This window comes from Oryx dammah, unplaced genomic scaffold (genome assembly GCF_014754425.2).
Source record: "Oryx dammah isolate SB20612 unplaced genomic scaffold, SCBI_Odam_1.1 HiC_scaffold_6, whole genome shotgun sequence".
In the NCBI taxonomy this organism is placed as follows: Eukaryota; Metazoa; Chordata; class Mammalia; order Artiodactyla; family Bovidae; genus Oryx; species Oryx dammah.
In genome coordinates this window covers 102,251-127,085 of record NW_024070190.1, presented here as the reverse complement: position 1 = coordinate 127,085, position 24,835 = coordinate 102,251, and the positions used below count along the sequence as shown (strand labels likewise).

Below are 24,835 nucleotides of genomic sequence, written 5' to 3'. Positions count from 1 at the left end.
ACACTGACTCTTCAGAGAACAGTCTGTAGCCTCCTGCAAGCTGAAAGGGCAGAGGGCTGAGACTGAAAGCCCCGTTGGCCACCAAGCACTTCCTCTGCTCCTGCACTAATCTCCCCTCACTGTGGTCCCGGGTCAGGCGGTGGATGGCTCCGGGGCCTTTCCTGTGGGTTTATAAATAAAATCTGGGCTCATGGCTGACCCCTGAGTGGCCTACAGGGCAGCATGCCTTCAGCTTGCTCCATTAGTAGGACTGCTCACAGGAAGCACAGCAAACGATAGCCATGCAGAAGCCACCCAGAACAGCAGCCTGAGTCTGTGTGGTCACACACATATCACACACTTCAGATTCTCTCTCAAAGGACCTACTATACAGCACAGAGAACTCTGCTCAGATTTCTGTAATAACCTAAAAGGGAACAGAATCTGAAAAGGAATAGATATTTAATACATGTGTATGTATAACTGAATCACTTCACTGTATACGGGAAACTAACACAATGTTGTTAATCAATTTTACTCCAATATAAAATATAATTTGATCTCAGTCTTTATAGAAGCAGTTCATCCACATCATACCCCAAAGTTAGGAAATATCCATTATAACTCGGAATGGCTTTCTGGCTTAATTTTCTTGCAAGTCATTTCATTCAAGTGAATATTTAATCACTAATGTTTCATCAGTTGTAGAGTACTTGTCACTCAGTTCCAGGAAATACCTGTTTACCTAACCCAGACTGCATACATACACATATGCCCTGGATATTGCATGGATATTGTTGCCACTTAGGAAAACAATCCTTTCCCAATCCTACTGAAGGTAGTCACAGGTCCCTTACTTTACAGAGCTACTCCTGTCTTCTTGATGTTTAAACAACATCTTAGATTTCTAGGACTCCTTTCTGTTATATGTCTTCCTGCAAATAGCAGTCCAGTTTATTTAATAACTATGGTGTTTCTACGTGATATGCAAAGCCAATGATATTAATGCCACTTTTGATCTTTTCTTGGTTCTGTTTTGACACAGGAAGCATAGGATACCCAGAGAAGGTAAGCAGTGTAATCCGAGGTCACAGAACTGTTCAGTAGCCAGACAGTAGGAACACGTAGTCCATGAACTTCCCTCCACATCAGCATTTCCCAAATCCATAGTAATCTCTGGGGATCTGGTTACAATGCAGATTCTGAATTTAATAGGTCTGGGGGGTTGAGGGGCAAAACTAGGATCCTGTGTGTTTCCTAAGCTCCCAGGACTTGTTGCTACTGGTGGTCCTCAGAACATCTTTCCCCACACCCTTCATGACACCCCAGACATGTCCATCCTACTATTTCCTCCAATGGCAGTTGTAGTACTTTGGTATTCACTAATTTCTGCCACTAACCTATCAAGCACCGTGAGAGCAGGAACTAGGTTTTATTCACTGTTTTGACCTGGCCACCCAGCACCATGCATGCCAAAAAGAAACCAAATGAATATTTTTGAAAGGTTAAGTGATCTATTTCCAACTACACAGCCATAATAATTAAGACTCTGATTTCTTATACAACTGAAATTATTTACAACACAGAAACAGACTCACAGACTTAGAAAACAAATTTATGGTTACCGGAGGGAAGTGATAAATTGGGAGTTTGGAATTAACATATATACACTACTACATTAAAAATAGATAGCCAACAAGGACTTACTATATAGCACAGGGACATCTGCTTAATATTCTGTAATAACCTAAATGGGAAAAAGAATTTGAGAAAGAATAGATATATGTATAACTGAATCATTTTGCTATACACCCAAAACACAAAGCTATAAATCAACTATAGTCCAATATAAAGTAAAAATTTAAAGAAGAATCAGCCATTTAATCAATCTTTCAAAAGGCTATTCATCGAGTATCCTTTGTTGTCTGGAGTCACATTATGATATCCAGTTGTCCTTGCCAGGTACCAAAATAACCAAATAAAAGCCACATAGGGTCAACCAGTTTATACTGGCTACAGAACACTGTAATACGTCCGGGGGACAGAATCACAGCCTTGGGCCTACAGGACAGGTTAACCTAGGGTCATTCCAAGGGCAAGGGGAAGGTGTGGAACAGTCAGGGTGATGGAGGCTTGCTGCAACTCAGCATCACCTGTGGATGTTGACAACCCCAGTCCTCCATGGATGGCGCCTTTTTCATATGCCAGGCACTCAACTAAGCACTTTGCACCTGTCATCTCATGCCATCCTCTGGACAAACCTATGACACAGGCACCTTTTTTATAGGTAAGGAAGCAGAGACTTAGGGTTATTAAAGCATAGGAGATGAAGCCAAGATCTGGACCCAGGCAGTGTGGCTTCAGAATCAGTGCTTCTAACCATATCATTGATTGCCTAGAAATACACAGGGAAAAGAAGCAATTGCCCGGGCCTGGGAGTGACTCGACTCTCCTCTCAATAACCTGACAAAAGGCTCCAACAAATCTCAAATAGAGGCGCTTGGGAAAAAACATATCATATCCACATTATATCCCGAAGGATGTCCAATGATATAGCATAGGAAAAAAAGATTCTGTTACAGCAAATGCTCACACAGTGTGATTCTATTTGGCTTATGGTTAAATATACAACTCCACTGAAAGCTTAAGTCAGAGTCAGTGAAGTAATGAGTCTCAAAGGTCTCAGATTCCTTTCATGCTTCATTAGATCTCTTGTGAAACCTTGCCCTAATGTCTGGACCAAAGCTGAGAAGATGGTCATCACACAGAAGAGATCAGGATTTTGTGAAGCATGTGTGTCCAATGTAAAAAGTTAAAAAGTCTAAAGGACAGAGAGAACTCCATTTGTCAAAGACTTAAAGAGCAGAATTCAACAGTCATAGTTTAATACTGTCAGAAAATGAGGGAGTCAAAAAAACAGGAAGAGAACACATTGTTCAGTTGGATATGAGAAAAGGGTAAACTTAATCTGGTTTTGATAGAAGATTCTTAAGTGTGGAATAAGAAAATAAATCAGGACAATACTAAAATATACCCGCAGGGTCTTGAATAAAACATTACTGTGAAAAAAGTTGAACTGTCTAGTTTTTTAATTGCGCTTGTTTCATTATTATTACCTTTGGGGGCAACATGATATGATGGATTGTGAAGGCACAAGGCCTGGTTCTGCCACTCCCCAGGTATGGTCTCCAGCTAGCATAACTGTTCCAGGATTCAGTGTGCTCATCTGTGAAATGGACAACACACCCTTGCCTCCTAGGATTACTGGGAGTCTTATGTTAAATGACATACTGTGAGCATTTAGTTCCAAACAGAGAATCAACACGGGTTGCGTCCTGTATTCTCTTCTTTCTTATAAGTTCTGTTTTCCTACAAGAATCTCTTTTTAAGCATTTCTATTCCTAACTTAAAGGTTTGTTGGTAGAAACATAAAGCTGTGGAGCATTAAGAAAAGCAATCTACCTACACACAGATGAAATGTATATATAAGAAAATGAGAATAAACTATTAGTATATCATATGGAAAGATTATCTTATGCTAAGTTTGGTGTGTTAAAAAATAGAATCACATAATAAACAACAAGATCCTATTGTATAGGAGAGAAAACTATATTCAATATCCTGTGATAACCCATAATGGAACAGAATATGAAAAAGAATGTATATATATGTACAACTTAAACATTTTGCTGTACAGTAGAAATTAATACAACACTGTAAATCAGCTACACTTCATAAAATAAATTTTAAAAACAAATTAAAACTTTAAAAATAGAACCATATAAAATTTCACATAGGTATGCATCCGTAATAAAAAAAATCACTCATAATTACACTTACACATTGTAGTCAATCTATTAACTATATCAATCATGTTAAAAATCAAGAAGTTTTATGACAGTAGTATAGATTTTTGAAAAAAATTCCATTTCAATTTATGTGAATGTTTTATAAACCATAAAGTTCTAAATAACACACAATGTTGTTTTTATTGCAATGTCCTATTAGCTTCTAGAATAACTGGAAATGTCATCAAATTAAAATCACTCAATGTATTAAATTATAAAATTTTATTCACTGGCGTTCAATATGAAATTAACAAGTAAAGTAAAGGAAGCCATTTTTCTAAGAAGTTATAACAACATATATAATAGACAGGAAGTCAACAAAGATTACAAACAAAATTTTTAGAAGTCTTCCCACAATTTCATCTTCTAGACTTGTGGGGGTAGTAGTAGAAATTAATATCCAATTTTTACATGTCATATCCAAAATGCTTCTGCTTCCTAAGAAGTAAAATAAAGAGAAAATATCCTTAAATAAACACATTTGTAATCCTGATTTTTTAAACTCAATCTAATAATTTGCACAGTAAAGAAATAGTGATCAAGAAATGTCTTTCAGTCAGGACTTTGTACATTTTAGTAACCAATCAATGAACTAAAATATTTTTCTCCTTAATGAATTAATGAACTTTTACCCACTAATTTTGACCATCTTATGTCATAATCATTGAATTTTCTATTTGTCTGTCTATTTTTTGGCTGAGCTGTGAAGCTTGTGGGAACCAAGGGGGGATCAAATTTGGGCTGCAGCAGTTAATGCATAGAATCCTAACCACAGGACCACTAGAGAATTCTCTTATCTTTCTTTCTTTTAAAAAAAAAAAGCAAAAAAAAAATTTTTTTTAAAGCTCAAGAACTATCAGAATTACCACTCTCTTCCCAATGTTATAAATTATCAGTTTATTTTTGAAGTCTTTTCTGCAAAGTCACTTGTAACCATTTTTATGGAATCAGTGAAATTGCAACTTTCTAACCTACAGCTAGTATTACCAGGAAAGAAGAATTTGAAGTCATGCAAAAAAGGCAGGTGATAAAATTTAAAAAAATTAAACAACAAAAGGTTTGTTTCATTTCCTTGATCTTTCCTCAAAATCCTCTTTCTTATATTTTGGTCACTTATTAAGACATTAAATATTTTCATTTCCACCACACTTCTGTGTTCAGATGGTAAAGAATCCCTCTGCAATGCAGGAGACCTGGATTTGATCCCTGGGTCAGGAAGATCCCCTGGAGGAGGGAATGGCAACCCACTCCAGTATTCTTGCCTGGAGAATCCCATGGACAGAGGAGCCTGGCGGGCTACAGTCCATGGGGTCACAAAGAGCCAGATACTGCTGAGCAACTAACACTTACTTTCTATGTTAATCAGTTTTTTAAAAATATCTGGAATTTTTTTAAGTATTATGGAATTGCAAAAGGTATTAATTTGCAGTCTGTTGAGCGCACTGTTGGAATGGTTTACTGAATGCCTGTCAGGTAGGGAATTTAGAACCATTCCCAACTCCTTTTTCCAGGAATGCAAGGTCAAATGAGTTAAGTAATTTTCAAAGCCTTGTATCCAAGTCCCTTATATACACTCAACTTAAAATGAGCATCAATACTTTAAAAAAGTGGCACGATTGGGGTGGGAAAATATTTTCTGCTATTTTTTTGCTCAAACCCAAAAAGGCAGGTAGAGTTTTAGGAGAGAACATGAAAGAGAAACAGGGAGATAAATGAGATGTATACAAATACGTTCTCCCTCTTTTTACTTACACCTTCTCCCTCTTGATTCATCTCTGTGATAACTAACCCCTCCCTAAAGGAGGGGATGATTTGCCCCAGATTTGGCAGCCATCATTAGCAAAGTGGTGATGGTGGTGCTGGTGGTTTGTGACCACGGAGAGCCCATCAGGATCCTCTGTCCATGGAATTTCCCAGGCAAGAATGCTAGAGTGGGTTGCCATTTCCTTCTCCAGGGGATCTTCCCAACCCAGGGATGGAACCAGCGTCTCCTGCATTGCAGGTGGATTCTTTACTGCTGAGCCACCAGGGAAGGCCACACTGGCAAAGTAAACACCTAGAATTTCCCCTAAGTTCAACAATTCCTTGGGAATTGTTTGGGAAACAAGGGGTAAGAATAACGCATGAATTTGCAAAGTGATTTTCCTTGCCTCATATTTCCTCCACCTCCAGCTTGTGTTTCTTCAGTCTGTACTCCGAGGGGTACCTTCAATTTTATCCAATTACAGTAGGAGAGAGACAGAATAGGAAGCAAGGGAAAGACCAGATGAGTGATGGGGATTGAAGAGTGCACAGAAACCCACTTCTCACCTGATTTAATCCGGGTAGTGGTAGATAATGCTGCTCCTCGGTTTTCTCTCTGGCTGCTCTTCCTAGGACAAAGTGCATTCAGAACAGGTGGTCTCTTAGCAACCTTGGTTCCTGTGTCAAAGCACATTAAAAGCCTTTATTGAATGGTGAGGTAGTCTGTGAAGCGGGCAGTCAGGGAGCCTGCGTGGAAAAACTCTCAAAGAAGTTGGGAAAAGGTGATACGTTAATTTTAGTGGATTACAGAAACTACAGCTAAAAACTACAGCTAAAAACTGTAGCTAAAAACTACACCTTTCACAGAAAAGTTAAACAGAATTCTAGAATTTTCCTGACAGGGCAAACATTTACCACTCTTTTAAAACAATAGTTCTCAGGGAGTGGGGGGAACAGAAGAGATGTTGTTTAAGGGTTACATATGTGCCACTGATAGACAAATAAGTTCCAGAGTGGTAATATACAGTACAGTGAGCATAGTTGTAAAAGTGTATTATATACATTAAACTTGCTAAGAGACTAGATATTAATTGCTTTCAGCACAGAAGAAATGACAATCATATGACAGGCAGAGGTGTTAGCTAACGCTACCATGGCAGTCATATTACAATATAAACATATCAAATCATATACTGTACACCTTAAACTTACACAATGGTTGTGTCAAATATAACTTAAATTTTGAAAGTTCCTAAAATTATTTTTTAAATATATGTTTCATTATCTTCCATAGTACAACAAACAAAAATTCTCTTTCTGCATAAGAGGCGATACCTCATGGGATTTTATATCTGCTATAAATTTTATAAGTTTTAAGATTTTGTATCACTTTTACAAACAAATTAGAAAGTAAAGGAGTGAATTTATTTGCAAAGACCAGGCTGTAAATTTCAGACAAAACTGAAAAATTATTTATCCAACAAAATGATGATTATTACAACTATGAAATAATAGAAACATTACTTAGAAAATCATGTTGAAATATTTAAGTATGGACGAAAACCAATACTTTAGGACCAGTCATTACACTCCTGGGTATATACCTGAAATACAAGCATAGATATCCACACCAGGACACACATTCAAACTTTATTTGTAATATACTGAAGCAACTTAGCAAAAGCAGCAGCAGCAACTTAAAAACAAACCAAATGCCTATTAGTAGATAGATAAATTCATATAATGGAATATTATACAATAATGAAAATTAAGTTACAGCTACATGAAAAAACAGTGGTGAATTTACAAACATAATATTGAGTTTTTAAAAAGCAAGACACAAAAGAAAACACATGGTAAATACATTTATGTAAAGTAGGAAAACAATTAAAGCTGCATGATTTAGGAATACATAATATGGGTAGCAATGGTGTAGGTGATTAATTGATCAAGTAAAGCAAAGGACTGACTACCATAAACTCAGGATAGTGGTGGTGTTAAGGGAAGGGGTGGAGAGCTTCCAGAAGTATTTCATTTCTTTCTTTCTTTTCTTTAAAATCTGGCCCTGCCACGTGCCATGCAAGGATCTTAGTTCTCCCTACAGTGGAAGCACTGAGTCTGAGTCTTCATAACTGGACCACTGGGGAAATCTCTTTTATTTTAAAATTTTTCACTTTCTGTCCTTGGTGGTGGTTATGTTAATTATCAGTTTTTAATTACTTCCTAAACTTTTGAACTGTGGTGCTAGGAAGACTCTTTCGAGTCCCTTGGACTGCAAGGAGATCCAACCAGTCCATTCTGAAGGAGACCAGTCCTAGGTGTTCACTGGAAGGACTGATGCTGAGGCTGAAACTCCAATACTTTGGCCACCTCATGCGAAGAGTTGACTCATTGGAAAAGACCCTGATGCTGGGAGGGATTGGGGGCAGGAGGAGAAGGGGACGACAGAGGATGAGATGGCTGGATGGCATCACTGACTCGATGGTCGTTGAGTCTGAGTAAACTCCAGGAGTTGGCGATGGACAGGGAGGCCTGGCATGCTGCAATTCATGGGGTCGCAAAGAGTTGGACACGACGTAGCGACTGAACTGAACTGAACTGAAACTGCACATAGAAATTTTATAGGCCTTTCTCTAGGTATGCAGGACTTCACAATTGAAATATTCTTTAAAAAGTCAGAGAATTCTCTACAAATGTCAATAATGACTATAGTTGTTGAGTTTGGGTGAAGGACTATACGTGATTTTTTTCCCCTTGTTTCTTTCATTTCTCACGTTTTCATTTAAAGGATGTTGCTTATGAAACTTCAGAACACTAAAGAAAATAGTTTTCTAGCTCCCTGTCCTCTTTCTTGTCCATCTATTTAAAAGTAATGACTTTATCTTTGTCAAACAAATCATTTTAACAAATATGAACTCAGGAAAATTAAATGGATCAGTGAGAGATTTGAATGAAAATATGTAACCTACACTTTATCCAATAAATTACGCATTTTCATCAAAATGTTTCACTGACCCATTCCATTTTTCTTGAGTTTATATTAAATCTCTTTGGCTAAAGAACATGTTCTTGCTTCAGTCCAAAATGATCATGAAAAACAGGAATGTGGGTGGTTCCTGTCTGGGCCTTCTCCTTAATGTTAGATCTGTTTCTAGAACTAAATCGCTGGAAGCACTTGAATCTGTACCACAAGTTTACTAGCACACTCAGATTTTACTGGGGATTAAATGATGCTTGATTCACATTTTGCCTAATTAGTCCTTGCTATGCTATGGGGTCGCACAGAGTCGGACACGACTGAAGCGACTTAGCAGCAGCAGCAGCAGCAGCATGCTAGAAGCTTGGTACTCATGTGTTTTTTCTCTTAGGAACATTCTTTTGGAGGAATGGCTATTTCACAGCAGCATTTTCATAAAAAAAGATGATTTGTAGTGTTTTTCATTGGATAAAACATGCACTGAATAAACAGATTTCAAAAATAAGTTGATTAATTTTAAACAAGTTAGCACACTTCTTGAAGTGTAATAGAATGTATTCAGTGGAACTATCTTATTTTGAATACAACATTTAAAAATCCTAGCTAAAATAACATTAACTCCAATTTCTGATATAAGACATCCTAGGTTATTTGGGCCTAACATATTTCATGTTGAAATTTCAGATGGCTGCAAATAATTGCCCCTATCTTTTGAATGTCTCTTTATACCTTTCTTTCCCCTATTTCCAAATGGCAATGAGAAACAATTTATTTTGTAGAAATTAATTTCTAGAAAGTTATACTGAAAGTAGTATGAATAATCTCTTATCTAGTTTTCAAAACTTGTCTTTACTATATTCTCTTTTGACTCTACCAAGAGTCCAATTAATCTAACCCAAATTAATCTGTTTATTGAATGGTTGAACAGTGGTATCCCACAAAGTTAGACAAATGCCTAGTAGTCATCACTTTTGGTCTCTGAGGGTTGAATTTCATTGCATTCTCTGTTTTTTACCCTGCCATCAGCTTGTAGGTGCTAGCCTTTCAAATCTCCACAATCTTGTAGATTGTAGAGACACCTGGGACCCCAAGAAGAGTGCATTTGCCAAATGGTTTGGTCCCCTAGGAAAATCAAAACAATGCAAATGAACCAGTAAAACCCCCTCTATTACATAAAATTATTGCTTGTCCTAAGACTTCACCCATTTCTCAATCTCTCCCAACCTCTACTATTTCCACTTATTAGGCGTGGACTCTCGGTCAAGACAAAGAAGAGAACATACTTTGCAAAGTCTGTTTTTCAATCAGAAGAAAAACACTTTTCATTGGATTCAAGATTGTAGTCTTAAACACATGAGTCACATTTCAAAAATATTTTCTGTTTTGATAAGAATTTGCTAATCCTACTTCCATCAATATCTAATGGTCAAGATAATATTCACAGAAGTTCCCTAGAGACACAAATAGAAAAATGAGACACAATTGAAACCTGTCCACTCTTGCTTAACAAGTCACTTAAAGAGGCTCAGACAGTAAGGAATCTGCCTGCAATGCAGGAGACCTGGGTTCCTTCCTTGGATTGAGAACGATCCCCTGGAGAAGGAAAGGGCTAGCCACTCCAGGATTCTTACCTGGAGAATCCCATGGACAGAGGAGCCTGGCAGGCTACAGTCCATGAGGTCACGAAGAGTTGGATAGGACTGAGCAACTACCTGTTTCACTTTTACTTGTAAGTAAAGTATAATAATGGCCATTTATCATGGGTCTAGTATGTGCAGGTTGTGATTAGACACTATTGGGGCATGGAGCAACTGCCCAAGTTTCGAAGCTAGAGCCTTGACGCTAGTAACCTAGAACTTTAGCCCCCAGATGCCACTCTGTTTCGACTATGTGGATTTATTAATGTTTTCAAATGAAATGGACCAAAATGGAAATATCCACATGTAACAGCCATTCTTTCTCTTTAGTCCTGACTCCTCTCCGTATATGTGAATTGCTGGGTGAACAAAGGGATGGATAGTCTTGCAGTTACCCCTCTGGGCCTGATAACCCTGAATTTTCTGGAATACTTTTACAACAGCCAGTTTTATTCACATCAAAACCATCTTCTCTTTATAAACGGATCTTTCACAGGCCACTACTACAAGCTTACTCTCTAGCAACCTGATTAGCTGAAAGTTCAGTTTTTTTAATCTGTTTTTTATAAACTTTTATTCTCTGCAATTTTATTCTCTCCTATTATTAGTTTTGTTATCGACCCACTGATCATCTTATGATTGACAAGTTTGTCCCCTTGATCTTTTATTTTTGGCTGTGCCAGAGGCTTGTGGGATCTTAGTTTCTCAACCAGGGATTGAACCTATGTCCCCTGCAGTGGAAGCAAGAAATCTTAACCACTGGCCCACCAGGGAATTTCTCCTCTTGATCTTATTAACATTAGCTGGATGGAGAAATAACAAGAATGCTTCCAGGACTTGGTAGTTGAGAGATGGGTTGGGAATAAGATTGGTGGTATTTGACTTGGATCTGCCACTTACCCTGAGACCCTGGGCAAGTCCTGTTAACTCTCTGTGCCTCTGTTTGTTAGCACTTCTATAAAATGGGGATGATGATAACTGTGTGTGTCCATGTGTGTGTGTGCGCACACGCTCCGTTGTGTTCTTTGTGACCCTGTGGACTGTATCCCACAATGCTCCTCAGCCCGTGGAATTTTCCAGGCAAGAATACTGGAGTGAGTTGCCATTTCCTACTCTGAGGGAATCTTTCTGAACCAGGGATCGAACCCGAGTCTCTTGTGTCTCCTACAATGGGAGGCGATTCTTTAATACTGTGCCACCTGGAAGCCCAATAATGACAGTAGCCACTTCTTAGGGTAGTTTGGAGAAAGCAGTGGCACCCCACTCCAGTACTCTTGCCTGGAAAATCCCATGGATGGAGGAGCCTGGTAGGCTGCAGTCCATGGGGGTCGCCAAGAGATGGACAAGACTGAGTGACTTCACTTTCACTTTTCACTTTCATGCATTGGAGAAGGAAATGGCAACCCACTCCAGTGTTCTTGCCTGGAGAATCCCAGGGACAGGGGGAGCCTGGTGGGCTGCCATCTCTGGGGTCGCACAGAGTCGGACAGGACTGAAGCGACTTAGCAACAGCAGCAGCAGCAGCAGGGCAGTGTGAGAATTAAATGAGATAATACTGTGCCTAGCGAGTAAACACTTAATAAGCAAGGGTAACTATCATTATCAATTATACTCTACCATATTACCTCCTAGATGGTACCCCTTGAATGAATCAGTTTTCTCAGTTTCTCTTTAGGTATCCAAACATACAAAATTGTCACACACCTACTTATCCTTTGAAGCCCAACATATCTCCTCTGTGATCCTTCCTGATGTCCTCGGTCAGAATTTAGTGTCCACTTATCTGTAATGTATTGAAACTCACTACAGTGTATAATGGTTATTGTTTGCATGCAACCCCCATGGGCAGTTGCTGTCTTCCTAGAAAGTGGGGATGGACTTACCCATCCTGAATCCCACTCCATCATGGTATTTGATGTTAATCATTTTTAACAATATTGATTTACTAATTGCACATCAAACAGAAGCTTTCTTGGAAGGCTGAAAGTTCATTTTGCCCAAAAGACAACTACAATAAGAAAAACACATATAGTAAGTCTACTTTTACCACCAAAATTTCAAAAATAAAATCCCAAAGTTGGGTAGTTTCAATTTTGTCTCCAGAAAATGTCTCTCTCCCACAAAATTTATGTTTAATGAAATTTATCTTTTAGAAACCTGAGAAATCATATAGAAATCATACCTTGTTGATGTTTTTTCTTTTGGCCTATAATTATGTGACCTAGTCAAATGTTGGAAGAGAACAAAACTTTTGTACCAGCCTACAGGGTTTCATGATGGAAATGTCCTGTTGGGATGGTTACTATTTCTCCAGCATAATGGTGATTTGTCTCCTTAAGATTCTAGAAACAGATGACAGCCTGGTAGGATAGGAGACATCAACTCCTTAATTTTGAGTCATTCAGAAGTTAACTAAAAAATCGGGCATATTCAATAGTTAAAAGGATTTTGTGCATTCTGTAAGTTTCCAAAATAGAGTTCAAGGTGCATTTTCTGAATTAATTATGTGAGGAATTATATGAGGAAGAGAATTTAACAGATATCTGAGAAATTAACTCATCAATAATATGAGCATTGTACAGAGAAAGCTTGAATGAGAATAACAATAAATGGCATATGGTTTTACACCGAAGGGATTATGAGCATGATTGTTAAACCTTGTTTCCTGATTAAATATGATTTCAAGGAGACCTTTCTCTCTCTAGCTAAGAAAAACAACTGTAGTGAAAAAATCTCAACTATGACAGAAATGTTATGCCAGAAATGTTAGCACTGGCAAAGAAATTTGAGATTTCATCCAGCTTCTCACTTGACAAGCGAGGCCCAGAGAAGTACAGTAACTTGTCTGAGGTCACATAGTTACTTTTCTTCTGAGCTGCCATATTAATTGCCTTAGCAAGTTTTTGATACATTTATGGTAACTTGGATTCTGCATTTCACCAGACTTGGCTATTTGAAGATATTTTACCTTCAACACCTCCCAACTGCTTTGATTCAGGCCAAGGGAAGGCCAATGTCCGGGATAAAATAAGCCACAAGGAGAACTTGGAAACGTGGGAGGTAAGACTTGCCAGAATTGACAAAGTGGACTTTGCTTGGAGACAGAAACACGTGCTCTGTCACAGAGATGGGGGTCAGAAAGGTTGTGGAGCTGGATGGAACTGGTTTGAGATCCTGGTTCTGGCTGGTATTAGCACGATAGCCATTGACCAGACCTCATCTGCTATCTCATCTGGAGATAGACATAACCAGTCTTGCATGGGACTGAAAGGATTTTATTGATAACTACAGTTAAGAAGGGCCAGCACATATTCTGATTTTAATCTCATAAAGCTACTTGAGGTGAGTGCTAATGCTTCTATTTCCTTAGTTGGAGAGACTGATGACCTGTAACCTCAGGGAGCTATTTGAGATCACACTCCAGGGGATGACCCAGGATTTGAATGGAAGTCAGTTTGGCTTCAAAGCCTTAGCCACTGCAGCATCTCAGGAGTGGTCAAAAGAAAAAGGTGAGCTAAGAGCCCAGCATTTTGCCTGGCAACAGATAAAATAATGGTTGATATGATGAAGCTTGGGAGTCAAAAAGGTGGACATTTCCTGCAGTCTGACAATGATGGAGGGAGGTGAGGGACTCAGATGGACTTAAGAGATGGCAGGCCCCAGGAAGCTGAGACAGACGCTCAGACATGTGGGCCAGAGGGCACTGTCTGACCTGGCAGAGCCCCATGAGGGTCCACCTTACCCCCAGGAGTGCAGAGAGGGTCCCAGACCTCTGTGGAATCCCTCTGCTCTCCTCTTCTTTGACTGTAGTTCTCATGCTTTCTCTCCATGTCAGTATGTGTCCAATCTGGGCTTTCCCAAGCCACATATGACCATGCCTTGAGAAGGCAATGGCACCCCACTCCAGTACTCCTGCCTGGAAAATCCCATGGATGGAGGAGCCTGGTGGGCTGTAGTCCAAGGGGTCGCTGAGGGTCGGACACGACTGAGCGACTTCCCTTTCACTTTTCACTTTCATGCATTGGAGAAGGAAATGGCAACCCACTCCAGTACTCCTGCCTGGAGAATCCCAGGGACGGGGGAACCTGGTGGGCTGCCGTCTATGGGGTCACACAGAGTCAGACACGACTGAAGTGACTTAGCAGCAGTAGCAGCACATTTTTAAAAAACATTAATTAATTAATTGTTTTGGCCATGCGCACAGCATGTGCCATGGCTTCCCAGGTAGCTCAGTGGTAAATAATCTGCCTCCCAATGCCAGAGATGCAGGAGACTCCGGGTCAAGAGGATCCCCTGGAGGAGGAAAGGGCAACCCACTCCAGTATTCTTGCCTGGGAAATCCCATGGACAGAAGAGCCTGGTGGGCTACAGTCCAAGGGGTTGCAAAGTCAGACACGACTGAGTGAGCACACAGGCACACACAGCATATGGGATCTCAGTTCCTTGACCAGGGAGGACCCCCTATTCCCTGCGTTGGAAGTGAGGAGCCTTAACCCGTGGAGCACCAGAGAAGTCCCTTGCCTCACACATTTGAGTAAATATTCCAGCCCTAAAATGAACAGTTTTTCTACCTATGAACAAACATCTCCTCTTAATCATCCAGTACTGAGACTCCTGAAGGCTGAAATGTTCTGAGACCATGTTCCTAAACCAAATAGGAGATTGCATTGCCCCTAAGAAGACATAAATTACTCAGTTACAGGCACTTAACATTAAGAAAGATTCTGGAACCAAAACAATCAAAATGTTTTCAACCTTCTCCCTGCCAAGTTCCCCAACCCTTGCCAGGAATCACAGCTGTAGTGCAGTCTTACAAGGCCAGACGAACTGTCCAGAGTTGTGGCGAGGACTAGCCCTACAAAGCTTCCTTGTGAAGCCCCACAGGGCAGTGCCCCATGACACCTTCCATGGTGTGGTGAAGCAGGAGTGGAGCTGAGGCCAGGTGCTTATTTGTTGGTTTTGGAGGTTTTATCTGCAGAGCTCTCATATCAAAACAAGTGTCCTCCCAGGTTTGGCGAGTGGAGGGGAGGTTTCTGGACCTGTCTGACTTCTTAAAAGCATTCGGGAAAACCTTTTAAACTACTTTCTTGGCCTACAACACACACTCCTTTGCCTAAATTCATTGCTAGCAGTTTTGTCTTTTTAATCTAATATTTGATTTCTGAAACCAGCTAAGTGTTATTTGGAGTCAAGTTAAGCTGACAAGGCAGATGGCCAGGTTGGAGAACAGAATTTCAGGTTCAGTGAAAGACTGTAACTTCTTCTAAGGCCAAATTAAATTTCTAGTATTTAGCACAGGGCTGGGGCTTCCCTGATAGCTCAGTTGGTAAAGAATCCACTTGCAGTGCAGGAGACACTGGGTCTATTCCTGGGCTGGGAAGATCTGCTGGAGAAGGGATACACTACCCACTCCAGTATTCTTGGGCTTCTCTTGTGGCTCAGCTGGTAAAGAAACTGCCTGCAGTGAGGGAGACCTCGGTTCGATCCCTGGGTTGGGAAGATCCCCTGGAGAAGGGAAAGGCTACACACACCAGTATTCTGGCCTGGAGAATTCCATGAACTGTATAGTCCATGGAGTCGCAAAGAGTTGGACACAACTGAGCAACTCTCACTTTCACTTTGGAACAAAACAGGTACTCCCCCCAAAAAAAACTGGGGTGGGGAGGATGAGATTCGACTTTATGGTGAGTTTTTCTGTGCCTCCCAAGCTTGTTGCATAGAAGGTGAACCCAGGGAGGAACACTGAAAACCAATGAGCCGTTTTCTAAGGTGAGGTCTGATGATAATACCCATCCTCAGTGAGTAAGTTTTGGGAATGATGGCCCTGTGGAATGCCTGCCCACTGTTTGTACTTCTCATGTACCATGGATCAAAGCCATTCTGACTTATATCAGTTACTCATGAAATGACTTCTCTCTCCTACCTTATTCTGAGTTTACTGACCCTTTGCTAATCTAGCACTGTGTATTCACACAGTGGGAATTAAATAAACATTTGCAGAATGAAAACTTGCAGTGGAAAACAAAAATCTCATCCTGTCTCCTGAGCATACAGGGTAACACTTTGGGAAGTAGGTATTCTCTGAAACAACCCTCCTTTCTGTCTCATCCAGACACAGAATTGGAGCTAGGAAGCGGGGTAACCAGTCTTTCAGAAGCACAGAAGCATGGAACCAAAAGAAAAATTTCAGAATGCTGATTATAGAAGAGCAGAAAAGTTTATTAAAATAATAGCTTGTGCTTTGAAACTGTTTTGAGTTTCCCCAGCATCATTGATCTTTTTGTAGTTGTTTAGTCACTAAGTCACGTCCAACTCTTTGCGACCCCATGCACTGCAGCGTGCCAGGCCTCCTCGTCCTTCTCTATCTCTTGCAGTTTAGCCATAGCCTAATGTCCTGAACTGCTTACCATATGGCATCCTCCAATGGCCCCATCCTCAGCATTCCCATGGCTGATATCATCCTAAGGATGAAGTTGCCAAAAGCACTAAAAGCCAATTATTGTCTCTACAGTTTAAACTTTCCCATCAAAGACCATGTTGGAGGTTCTAGGTTAAGAAGATTCAAAAAAAAATTCAAATGAGGGACGTCATCGATAATGCTCCCATACTCGGCCGCTTAGAAACATGGTGAGTAAAACCCACCACCTTATCAAGGAGGTTATAACGCTCATCTCATAAACAAGGAAACTGAGGCTCAGAGAGGGTGAGTACTTGTTTAAGGTCACACAGCTTGTTGGGCCAGGCCTCAGTTCCCTGCTTCCGGTTCTCCGTGATGCCGCTCTTATTTAGAAGCCTGATGCACATGTTCAAGAGGACTGAACCTACATAACCAAAGCAGAAAACTCTCTTCGTCTGTAATCCTGAGGAGGGACTGGAGTGTCAGCTTTCATCTTTTCTGAGAGGGCTGGGCAGGGGCCCAGCTTCAGGGTCTTCCTTTTCCAGACCGTAAACACAGTGACCTACTTTGCAGGACTCTCAGAAACAACCATTATTTCAAAAGAAAAAAAAAAAAAAAGGCTGCAAGGACAAAGCCTTTGGCTAAACACTCAAGGCGGCAACAAATTCAAGCAACAGGACGGATACCCTCTCTCTGCAGCAAACCTCAAACGTGGAAAAATAACAGACAAGGCCCAAGTGTCCAGTCCAATATTCCCCTGCAGACACTTTCCATATGTGAAATTTCCTCTTTGAAATCACTGAAATCCTCTCTTTGGGGAGGGAACACAGAAAGACAGAAATACTGTTAATAATAATATTATAAAATAATTAATAATAAATATTAATATCTGGCATGACCACAAGGCTGGGTCAAGCTTTGAGATCATATTAACCCCTTGCTTCTCCTTGTGCCTTTATTAAGCCAGAAGGAAATGGAGGGGATAGAATTCTAATTCATATTAGATCATATAACCAGCCTTATAAAATCTGGAAGGACATTGAAAGACAGGGAGAGAAAACAGGCTTCCAGAGTCTTTGAGCTTCCTGTATTCCCCTACCAAAAGCAAGCAAGACTTCTGCTAAACTTTCCTCTTGTCAACATTTTAAAAGGCCACTAAAAAAAACAAAAAAAACCCACAAAACTTACTGTTTAGGGGTTTGATAAGCGAAGTCCAAAGTCAAGGAGATGATCCCTCTCTTTTGTGAAAAACACCATCTGCTCCTAGGTGGCTCAGGAGACTCGCTGGGCTGTTATTAATAACTGGCTTAGTGCTTTCCTGAGAAACATGAGCCAGGCTGTCCCGGGAGGAGGCAAGTGGGGAGGAACAGACAGACACAGGTGGGGTAAATGACGACAAAAACACCCTTAGGCCCACAGTGGAGTGCAAATAACCCATGAGTAGGGGGTGGGCCCCTCCACAATCAGTATTGATCGTGAGGTGCTAAAGTTCATGTCAAAGGTGCTAAAAGTTCAACATCAACCAACCAAACACTCGCTACTATCTTACTCTATTGGAAAACGTCATGACTCAAGCAATGTCAAGCTTTCCTTTGTTCTTCTGAGCAATTCTTTTCCATGGATATCAATATTTGAATATCTTCTCAAACTACACATTTTTGCTTTATGTTGAATTTCTTGTTTTTCAAATACATAAACAAATAGATTTTCAAATGCACATTATCAATTTGTTAAGGTTTTTTTCCTCGTGAGCGTATCAGTCTCTCTCCAACGAATAATCCCAAAACCTTTCCTGGCAAAGGGAGTGATGCATTGTGACAGCATCATAATAAAGGGAAACCTGTAGAATTCAAGTTCAAAGAATGGAAATAGTCATGACCTGGCTACTGGTTTACAGCCGGTCTTCCCTTTTGAAAAACTATCAACTACTTCCAAAAAATCTAAGTCTATGCCTCCCTTCCCCTAACCACAGACACCAAATTGTTCAGACCAAGAACTACCTGTCTTCTGACTTACATGATCTAACTTACATTGGTTCTGTATCTGTCTAAAGTGTTAAAAGAAAACTGAGGATCACACAAAAGTTATTAGATTATATAAAGATACAGAATTGAAGGGAACAAACACTCATCAAATGTCCAATTTGTAAGGATCCAACTGCCACCTGGTTCAGGCCCGGTAACTATTCTTTTTTCAAACTCAACTGGGGCTTCTCCTCTCCAGCCAGGCCCCTGACATTTGACCCACCTTCAACCTGAATCAGCATAATTCAGAACAACCCTTCCTTAATCATCCTACCCCAGCCCAAAAGCTGACCATGAACGTGGACCTTCCCTGATCAATGGTCCAGACATCAACTCGTTCACCCCATAGGCAACATCCAGCTCCTTCCAGTCTTGTTTACTCCCCTTTGGGGAAAAAGTGGAAGCAGTGACAGACTCTATTTTCTTGGGGTCCAAAATCACTATGGATGGTAACTGCCGTCATAAAATTAAAAAACACTTGTTCCTTGGAAGAAAAGTTATGATAAATCAAGACAGTGTATTAAAAAGCAGAGACGTCACTTTGCTGACAAAGGTCTGTGTAGTAAGAGCAAAGGCGATGGCACCCCACTCCAGTACTCTTGCCTGGAAAATCCCATGGACGGTAGGCTGCAGTCCATGGGGTCGCCAAGAGTCGGACACGACTGAGCGACTTCCCTTTCACTTTTCACTTTCATGCATTGGAGAAGGAAATGGCAACCCACTCCAGTGTTCTTGCCTGGAGAATCCCAGGGACGGGGGAGCCTGGTGGGCTGCAGTCTCTGGGGTCGCACAGAGTCGGACACGACTGAAGCGACTTAGCAACAGCAGCAGCATGGTTTTTCTAGTAGTCATGTACAGATGTGAGAGTTGAACCATAAAGAAGGCTGAGCGTTGAAGAACTGATGCTTTTGAATTGTGGTGCTGGAGAAGACTCCTGAGAGTTCCTTGAACAGCAGGAGATCAAACCAGTCAATCTGGTTTGGTTCATGGACGGACTGATGATGCTGAAGCTGAAGCTCCAATACTTTGGCCACCTGAGGTGAAGAACGGACTCATTGGGAAAGACTCTGATGCTGGGAAAGACTGAAGGCAGGAGGAGAAGGGGGCAGAAGAGGATGCAAGAGTTAGATAGCATGGAGATGAATTTGCGCAAACTCTGGGAGACAGTGAAGGACAGAGAAGCCTGATGTGCTGCAGTCTACGGGGTCACAGAGTCAGACATGACTTACTGACTGAACAACAAACTACAAAATAAAAAAAAAGCCATTTTCCACCTGACCTTTGAGATGCTTGCAATCTTGTGGTCAATGTGTTATTTTGCAGTGGGCCCCTTCCCCATATTATAAGTCTTTTCTCTTTTTTGAGTATTTTTTGAAGTTGTGGTAAAAGGCACATATCGTAAACATTAGCACCCTAAACGTTTTTTAAGTGTGTGGTTTGGTCATGTTAAGTACGCCCACTTTATTGTGCTACAGATCTCCAGAACTTTTTCATCTTGCGAAACTGAAACTCTCATCCCCATCAGAGAGCCACCGTCCACTGCCGGCCTTTCCTCCCACCTCTGGCAACCGCTTACAATAGTCCTTTCAAATACTCCCCCTTACCTACATCTGGATTTGTCTGGGACAGTTTGATGGTGCCATGTCTCAGACTGAATGCCAGCCCTCCCGTGGGCCAGGCCGTCTTCACCTCGGTTTTCCCATTGGCTTCTCTGACCCTCTGTGTCCTGGGGATCTGGGATGTTCATTCGGGGCTTTGGCCGGCCGTCTCACATGACATGCTGAGTTACAGTGACTCTTCCAGGCGAGGTGACTTTCCTCTGGCTCTTCTGCGAGGCCCCTCCTATTTCTCTTTGGTTCCTCTTGTGAGATTTTTCCAGGAAGTTCCTTCAGCTCCTCAACTGAGGATTGAATGAAGGAGGATTCTTTGCACTGGGACAGTGTGAGAAGCATTAGAGCAGTAACACGAGGGGGATGATCTTTCCTGTCTTTTTTAAGGTCTTTATGTCTGATATGATTATCTAATCCCACGGGTTACTAACTGGATGAGTTTCCTAGGGTTGTCCTGACAAAATGCCATAAACTGTGTGGCTTTGAACAACAGAAATCTGTTGTCTCACAGTTCTGGAGGCTAGAATCTGAAATTGAGGTGTCGGGAGGGCCATCCTCCTTCTGCAGGTTCTAAGGGACGATTTTTTTCTTGTCTGGTCCTGGAGCTCAGTGACTGCCTGCAGTCCTTGGCATGTCCCGGTTTATGCCAGATGATCTACATACATCACTTCTTCTTTTTTAAAAAAATTTCCCTGTAAGCCACCTCAAATAACTCTTTTTTAAAAATAATTTTATTTATTTATTTCTGGCCGAGCTGAGTCTTCATTGCTGTGCGGGCTTTTCCCTAGTTGTGGAGTGTGGGAGCTACTCTCTAGCTGTAGCGCAGGGACCTCTCACTGTGTGGCCTCTCCTGTTGCATGGCACAGGTTCCAGGGCACACGGGCTTCACTAGATGCAGCATGTGGGCTCAGCAGTTGAGGCTCCCTGGCTTCACAGCACAGGCTCACGGGTTTAGCTCTTCGGGACATGTGGGATCTTCCCAGACCAGGGATCAAACTTGTGTCTCCTGCATTGGCAGGCAGATTATTTACCACTGAGCCACCAGGGAAACCCTATATCATTGCTAATAAGATAAAATACTGAAATATTAGCACCCCACTCCAGTACTCCTGCCTGGAAAATCCCATGGACGGAGGAGCCTGGTAGGCTGCAGTCCATGGGGTCGCAAAGAGTCGGGCATGACTGAGCGACTTCACGTTCACTTTTCACTTTCATGCATTGGAGAAAGAAATGGCAACCCACTCCAGTGTTCTTGCCTGGAGAATCCCAGGGACAGAGGAGCCTAGTGGGCTGCTGTCATGGGGTTGCGCAGAGTCAGACGCGATTGAAGCGATTTAGCAGCAAGCATAATTTTAAGACTTTATATATTTTGATCTGTTAGTGAATGTGTTTTCTTTTGCTACATCAAGAAGCTGTACTGTAAAGATGTATATGGCCATAAAAAGTTGTGAGATATACGTTCATAAGCTTTGCTATAAAATGGTGTGCGACAGTTCACAATTACCCACTTTCCAGTTATTTCTGTGGAACAGAAGTTGCTGGGGTTAAAAGTTATGATCATTATATGTGAATGAATCTCTGAGAGAAATAACTGCATAGGAAAATACATGTGTATGCAAGGTATTCAGGATGTGCTTTTGTTAAGGGAAAAGAAGAGTAGCTTTGTCCTAAAGTAAGATGATTGGTTGTTTGAGAGTGAAGAGCAGGGATGCAGAGGACAAAATCTGCATGGATATAGAAAGTTGTAGAAGGTTCACAGAAAGGGAACTGTATTTGTCATGGTCAACATTTGTTAAGGGTTGGTGGTGGTTTAGTCACTAAGTCATGTCCGACTCTTCCTAACCCAGGAATTGAACCCAGGTCTCCTGCAGTGCAGGCAGATTCTTTATCAGCTACGAGGGAAGCCTCCTTTGTTAAGAGTTAATGGGCTTATTATAAGATTGCCTTTAAAAGATCACTAGTATCAAATATCATACTGGTGAAAAACTGAAATTCTATTTTCTCATTGCCAAATGACAAAATTTTCTTGGATTACTGATCTGCTTCTTAACAGATTAGAAAAGTGTTCTCAGTCTGCCTAAAAGGCAGAAGATTCTATGTCTTACCAGAATACTTTCCTGTGCCTTACGCTGACTTTACCACGTCCTTGATGACTTAAAGGAACAAAGTTTTCTCACTTTGGGAAGAGCTAAAGTTCTTTACAATCATGTGATCTACTTAACAAAATATTTGTCACTTTGATTTCAAATTGATTTTATTTTGTTTTACATGGCCAGAAACAACCACATTTCCTCATCAATTGCATTGTTTTTGTAATAAACTTTTAAAAATGGATGTATAGATGATTTATATATATATATATATATTTTTTTTTTTATAGTTTCTTCCTAGCTGTGTATCTCAGCCCCAAAACAAACAACAAACAAAACATTGTTGTATGTTAGGCATAAAAGCTGTTAAAAGAGTAAATCCTAGGAGTACTCGTCACAAAAAATACTTTTTTTCTATTGCTTAATATATATATAAATATATGATATTATATATGATATATATAAATATATGCTATTATATATGATATATACAAATATAGGATATTATATATGATCTATATAAATATAGGATGTTATATATGATATACATAAATATAGGATACATATATGATATACATAAATATAGGATATATATATGTTATGATATATATGATGATGGGTGGTCGCTAGACTCATTGGGGCAACCATCTCATGATATATGTAAGTCAAATCATTATGCTGTACACTTTATTTTATTTTTATTTTTATTTTTTATGCTGTACACTTTAAACTTAATATAGTGCTGTATGTCAATTATATCTCGATAAAATGGGAAGAAAAAAAACACCTTTCATGTAACTTAGATAAGATTGATAGATACTCCCTCATTTACCTAGGATGAAGCCAGACACAAACTCCAGTTCCCCTTATTTGTCTATCAATGATTAGCTAAACTGTTTGAGCCCACTGACCATCAGGTATCCCTGGTGGTTCAAATGGTAAAGAATCTGCCTGCAATGCGAGATACCCTATCCCTGGGTCGGGAAGATCCCCTGGAGAAGAGAATGGCTATCCACTCCATAATTCTTGCCTGGAGAATTCCATGGACAGAGAAACCTGGCAGGCCAGAGTCCACAGGGTCATAAAGAATCTGACACAACTGAGCCACGAACACTATTGACCATTATGGAGAAAACACCTGCTGACATGACTTGACCTAACTTTACTGTGGCTTCTTCCCTCCCCTGAGGAGCCTGAACTTTGACCCACTTTCAACCTGAGCCAGCATCAGAATACTGCACAGCCCTTCCTGACGAAACCTGTGGGAGACCCTTGTAAATCTCCAGCTCCAAGCACTCCATGACAACAGTGCCCCTGATATCTCCTTATCTTCCTCTAGAATTTTTTTTTTTAATTTTACTGTAAGAAAGTGCTGAGCGGTGCACCCAGTGTTATAAATATTGAGGACTATGAAAAGTGAAAGTGAAAGTCACTCAGTCCTGCCCAACTCTTTGCAACTCCATGGACTATAAAGTCTATGGAATTCTCTAAGCCAGAATACTGGTGTGGGTAGCCTTTTCCTTCTCCAGGGGATCTTCCCAACCCAGGGATCGAACCCAGGTCTCCTGCATTACAGGCGGATTCTTTACCAGCTGAGCCACAAGGGAAGCCCAAGAATACTGGAGTGGGTAGCCTATCCCTTCTCCAGGGCATCTTCCCAACACAGGAATCGAACCAGGGTCTCCTGCATTTCAGGCAGATTCCCTACCAACTAAGCTATCAGGGAAGGCCGGAGGACTATGGGGTATGGTCCAAATACTTAAGCAGACAATCATGTCTTAGTTCTATTATACAGGTAAGGAGATGGAGGCAGCAGAAGTCTAAGAGACTTGCTGACTCACAACACTGAGTGCAGATTTGGGAATCCAGGTGTTATTTCTTATCTCCTAGAAAACAGTGCTCTTTCCAGCACGTGCTTGCAGGCTAAGCCGCTTCGGTCCTGTCAGACTCTTTGTGACCCTATGGACAGTAGCCCGCCAGGCTCCTCTGTCCATGGGATTCTCCAGGGAAGAATACTGGAGTGGGCTGCGATGTTCTCCTCCAGGAGATCTTCCTGACCCAGGGATCGAACTCGCGTCTCCTATGTCTCCTACATCGGCAGGTGGGTTCTTTACCACTAGCACCACGCAGCACAAACATGCTCAGTTCTTGTCAACGTTTAGAGTAGGTTTGGGGAAATTATTGAAAAGCATTGGTTAAAAACAATCTCGTGTTTAAAGAAAGGGAAATTGTATCCAGCAGTGAAAAAAAGTCAATGGAATACCCTGAGCTTCAGGAAACTTCTGATCTGTGGAAGTGAATGAAGACCACCCAAATGAGGACAAGCAAAGGCTATTGATTTAGAGCAAGGGAGTTGACCATCATCACTTGCACGTGACAGAAACTCAAAAGCAGGCGGAAGGGCTTCCCCGGTGGCTCCGTGGTAAAGAATCCGCCTGCTAATGCAGGAGACATGAGTGCAATCCTTGGCCCGGGAAGATCCCACCTGCCATGGAGGAACTAAGCCTGTGTGCCACAACTACTGAGCCTG

General features: G+C 41.0%; 1 protein-coding gene across 3 annotated transcripts; it reads right to left on the bottom strand.

Annotated features, from left to right (window-relative positions):
• Positions 1 to 4,034: 4,034 nt before the first annotated feature.
• LOC120865376 (myoregulin) lies at positions 4,035 to 17,879 on the bottom strand. 3 transcript variants are annotated; one of them, XM_040242630.1, is made up of 4 exons: positions 17,770 to 17,876; positions 11,889 to 11,967; positions 6,138 to 6,248; positions 4,035 to 4,265 (listed from the first exon to the last, which is right to left on the bottom strand). In XM_040242630.1, the coding sequence occupies exon 4, from the start codon at positions 4,243 to 4,245 to the stop codon at positions 4,105 to 4,107; it is 141 nt and encodes a 46-aa protein (XP_040098564.1). In that variant the 5' UTR covers positions 4,246 to 4,265; positions 6,138 to 6,248; positions 11,889 to 11,967; positions 17,770 to 17,876; the 3' UTR covers positions 4,035 to 4,104. The 3 variants fall into 3 exon arrangements, with proteins under 3 accessions (XP_040098564.1, XP_040098563.1, XP_040098562.1); XM_040242629.1 differs by lacking the exon at positions 11,889 to 11,967 and having other exon boundaries at positions 17,770 to 17,879; XM_040242628.1 differs by lacking the exon at positions 11,889 to 11,967 and having other exon boundaries at positions 6,138 to 6,271.
• Between the last annotated feature and the right edge of the window lie 6,956 nt (positions 17,880 to 24,835).

What these genes read in the sequence shown, in the direction of transcription:
- LOC120865376 (XM_040242628.1), bottom strand. Translation starts at nt 6,264, where the DNA reads ATGTGCTTTGACACAGGAACCAAGGTTGCTAAGAGACCACCTGTTCTG. An exon ending in CACTACCCGGATTAAATCAG is followed by an intron (nt 4,266 to 6,137) that starts GTGAGAAGTGGG and finishes TTTACTTCTTAG; the next exon opens with GAAGCAGAAGCATTTTGGAT.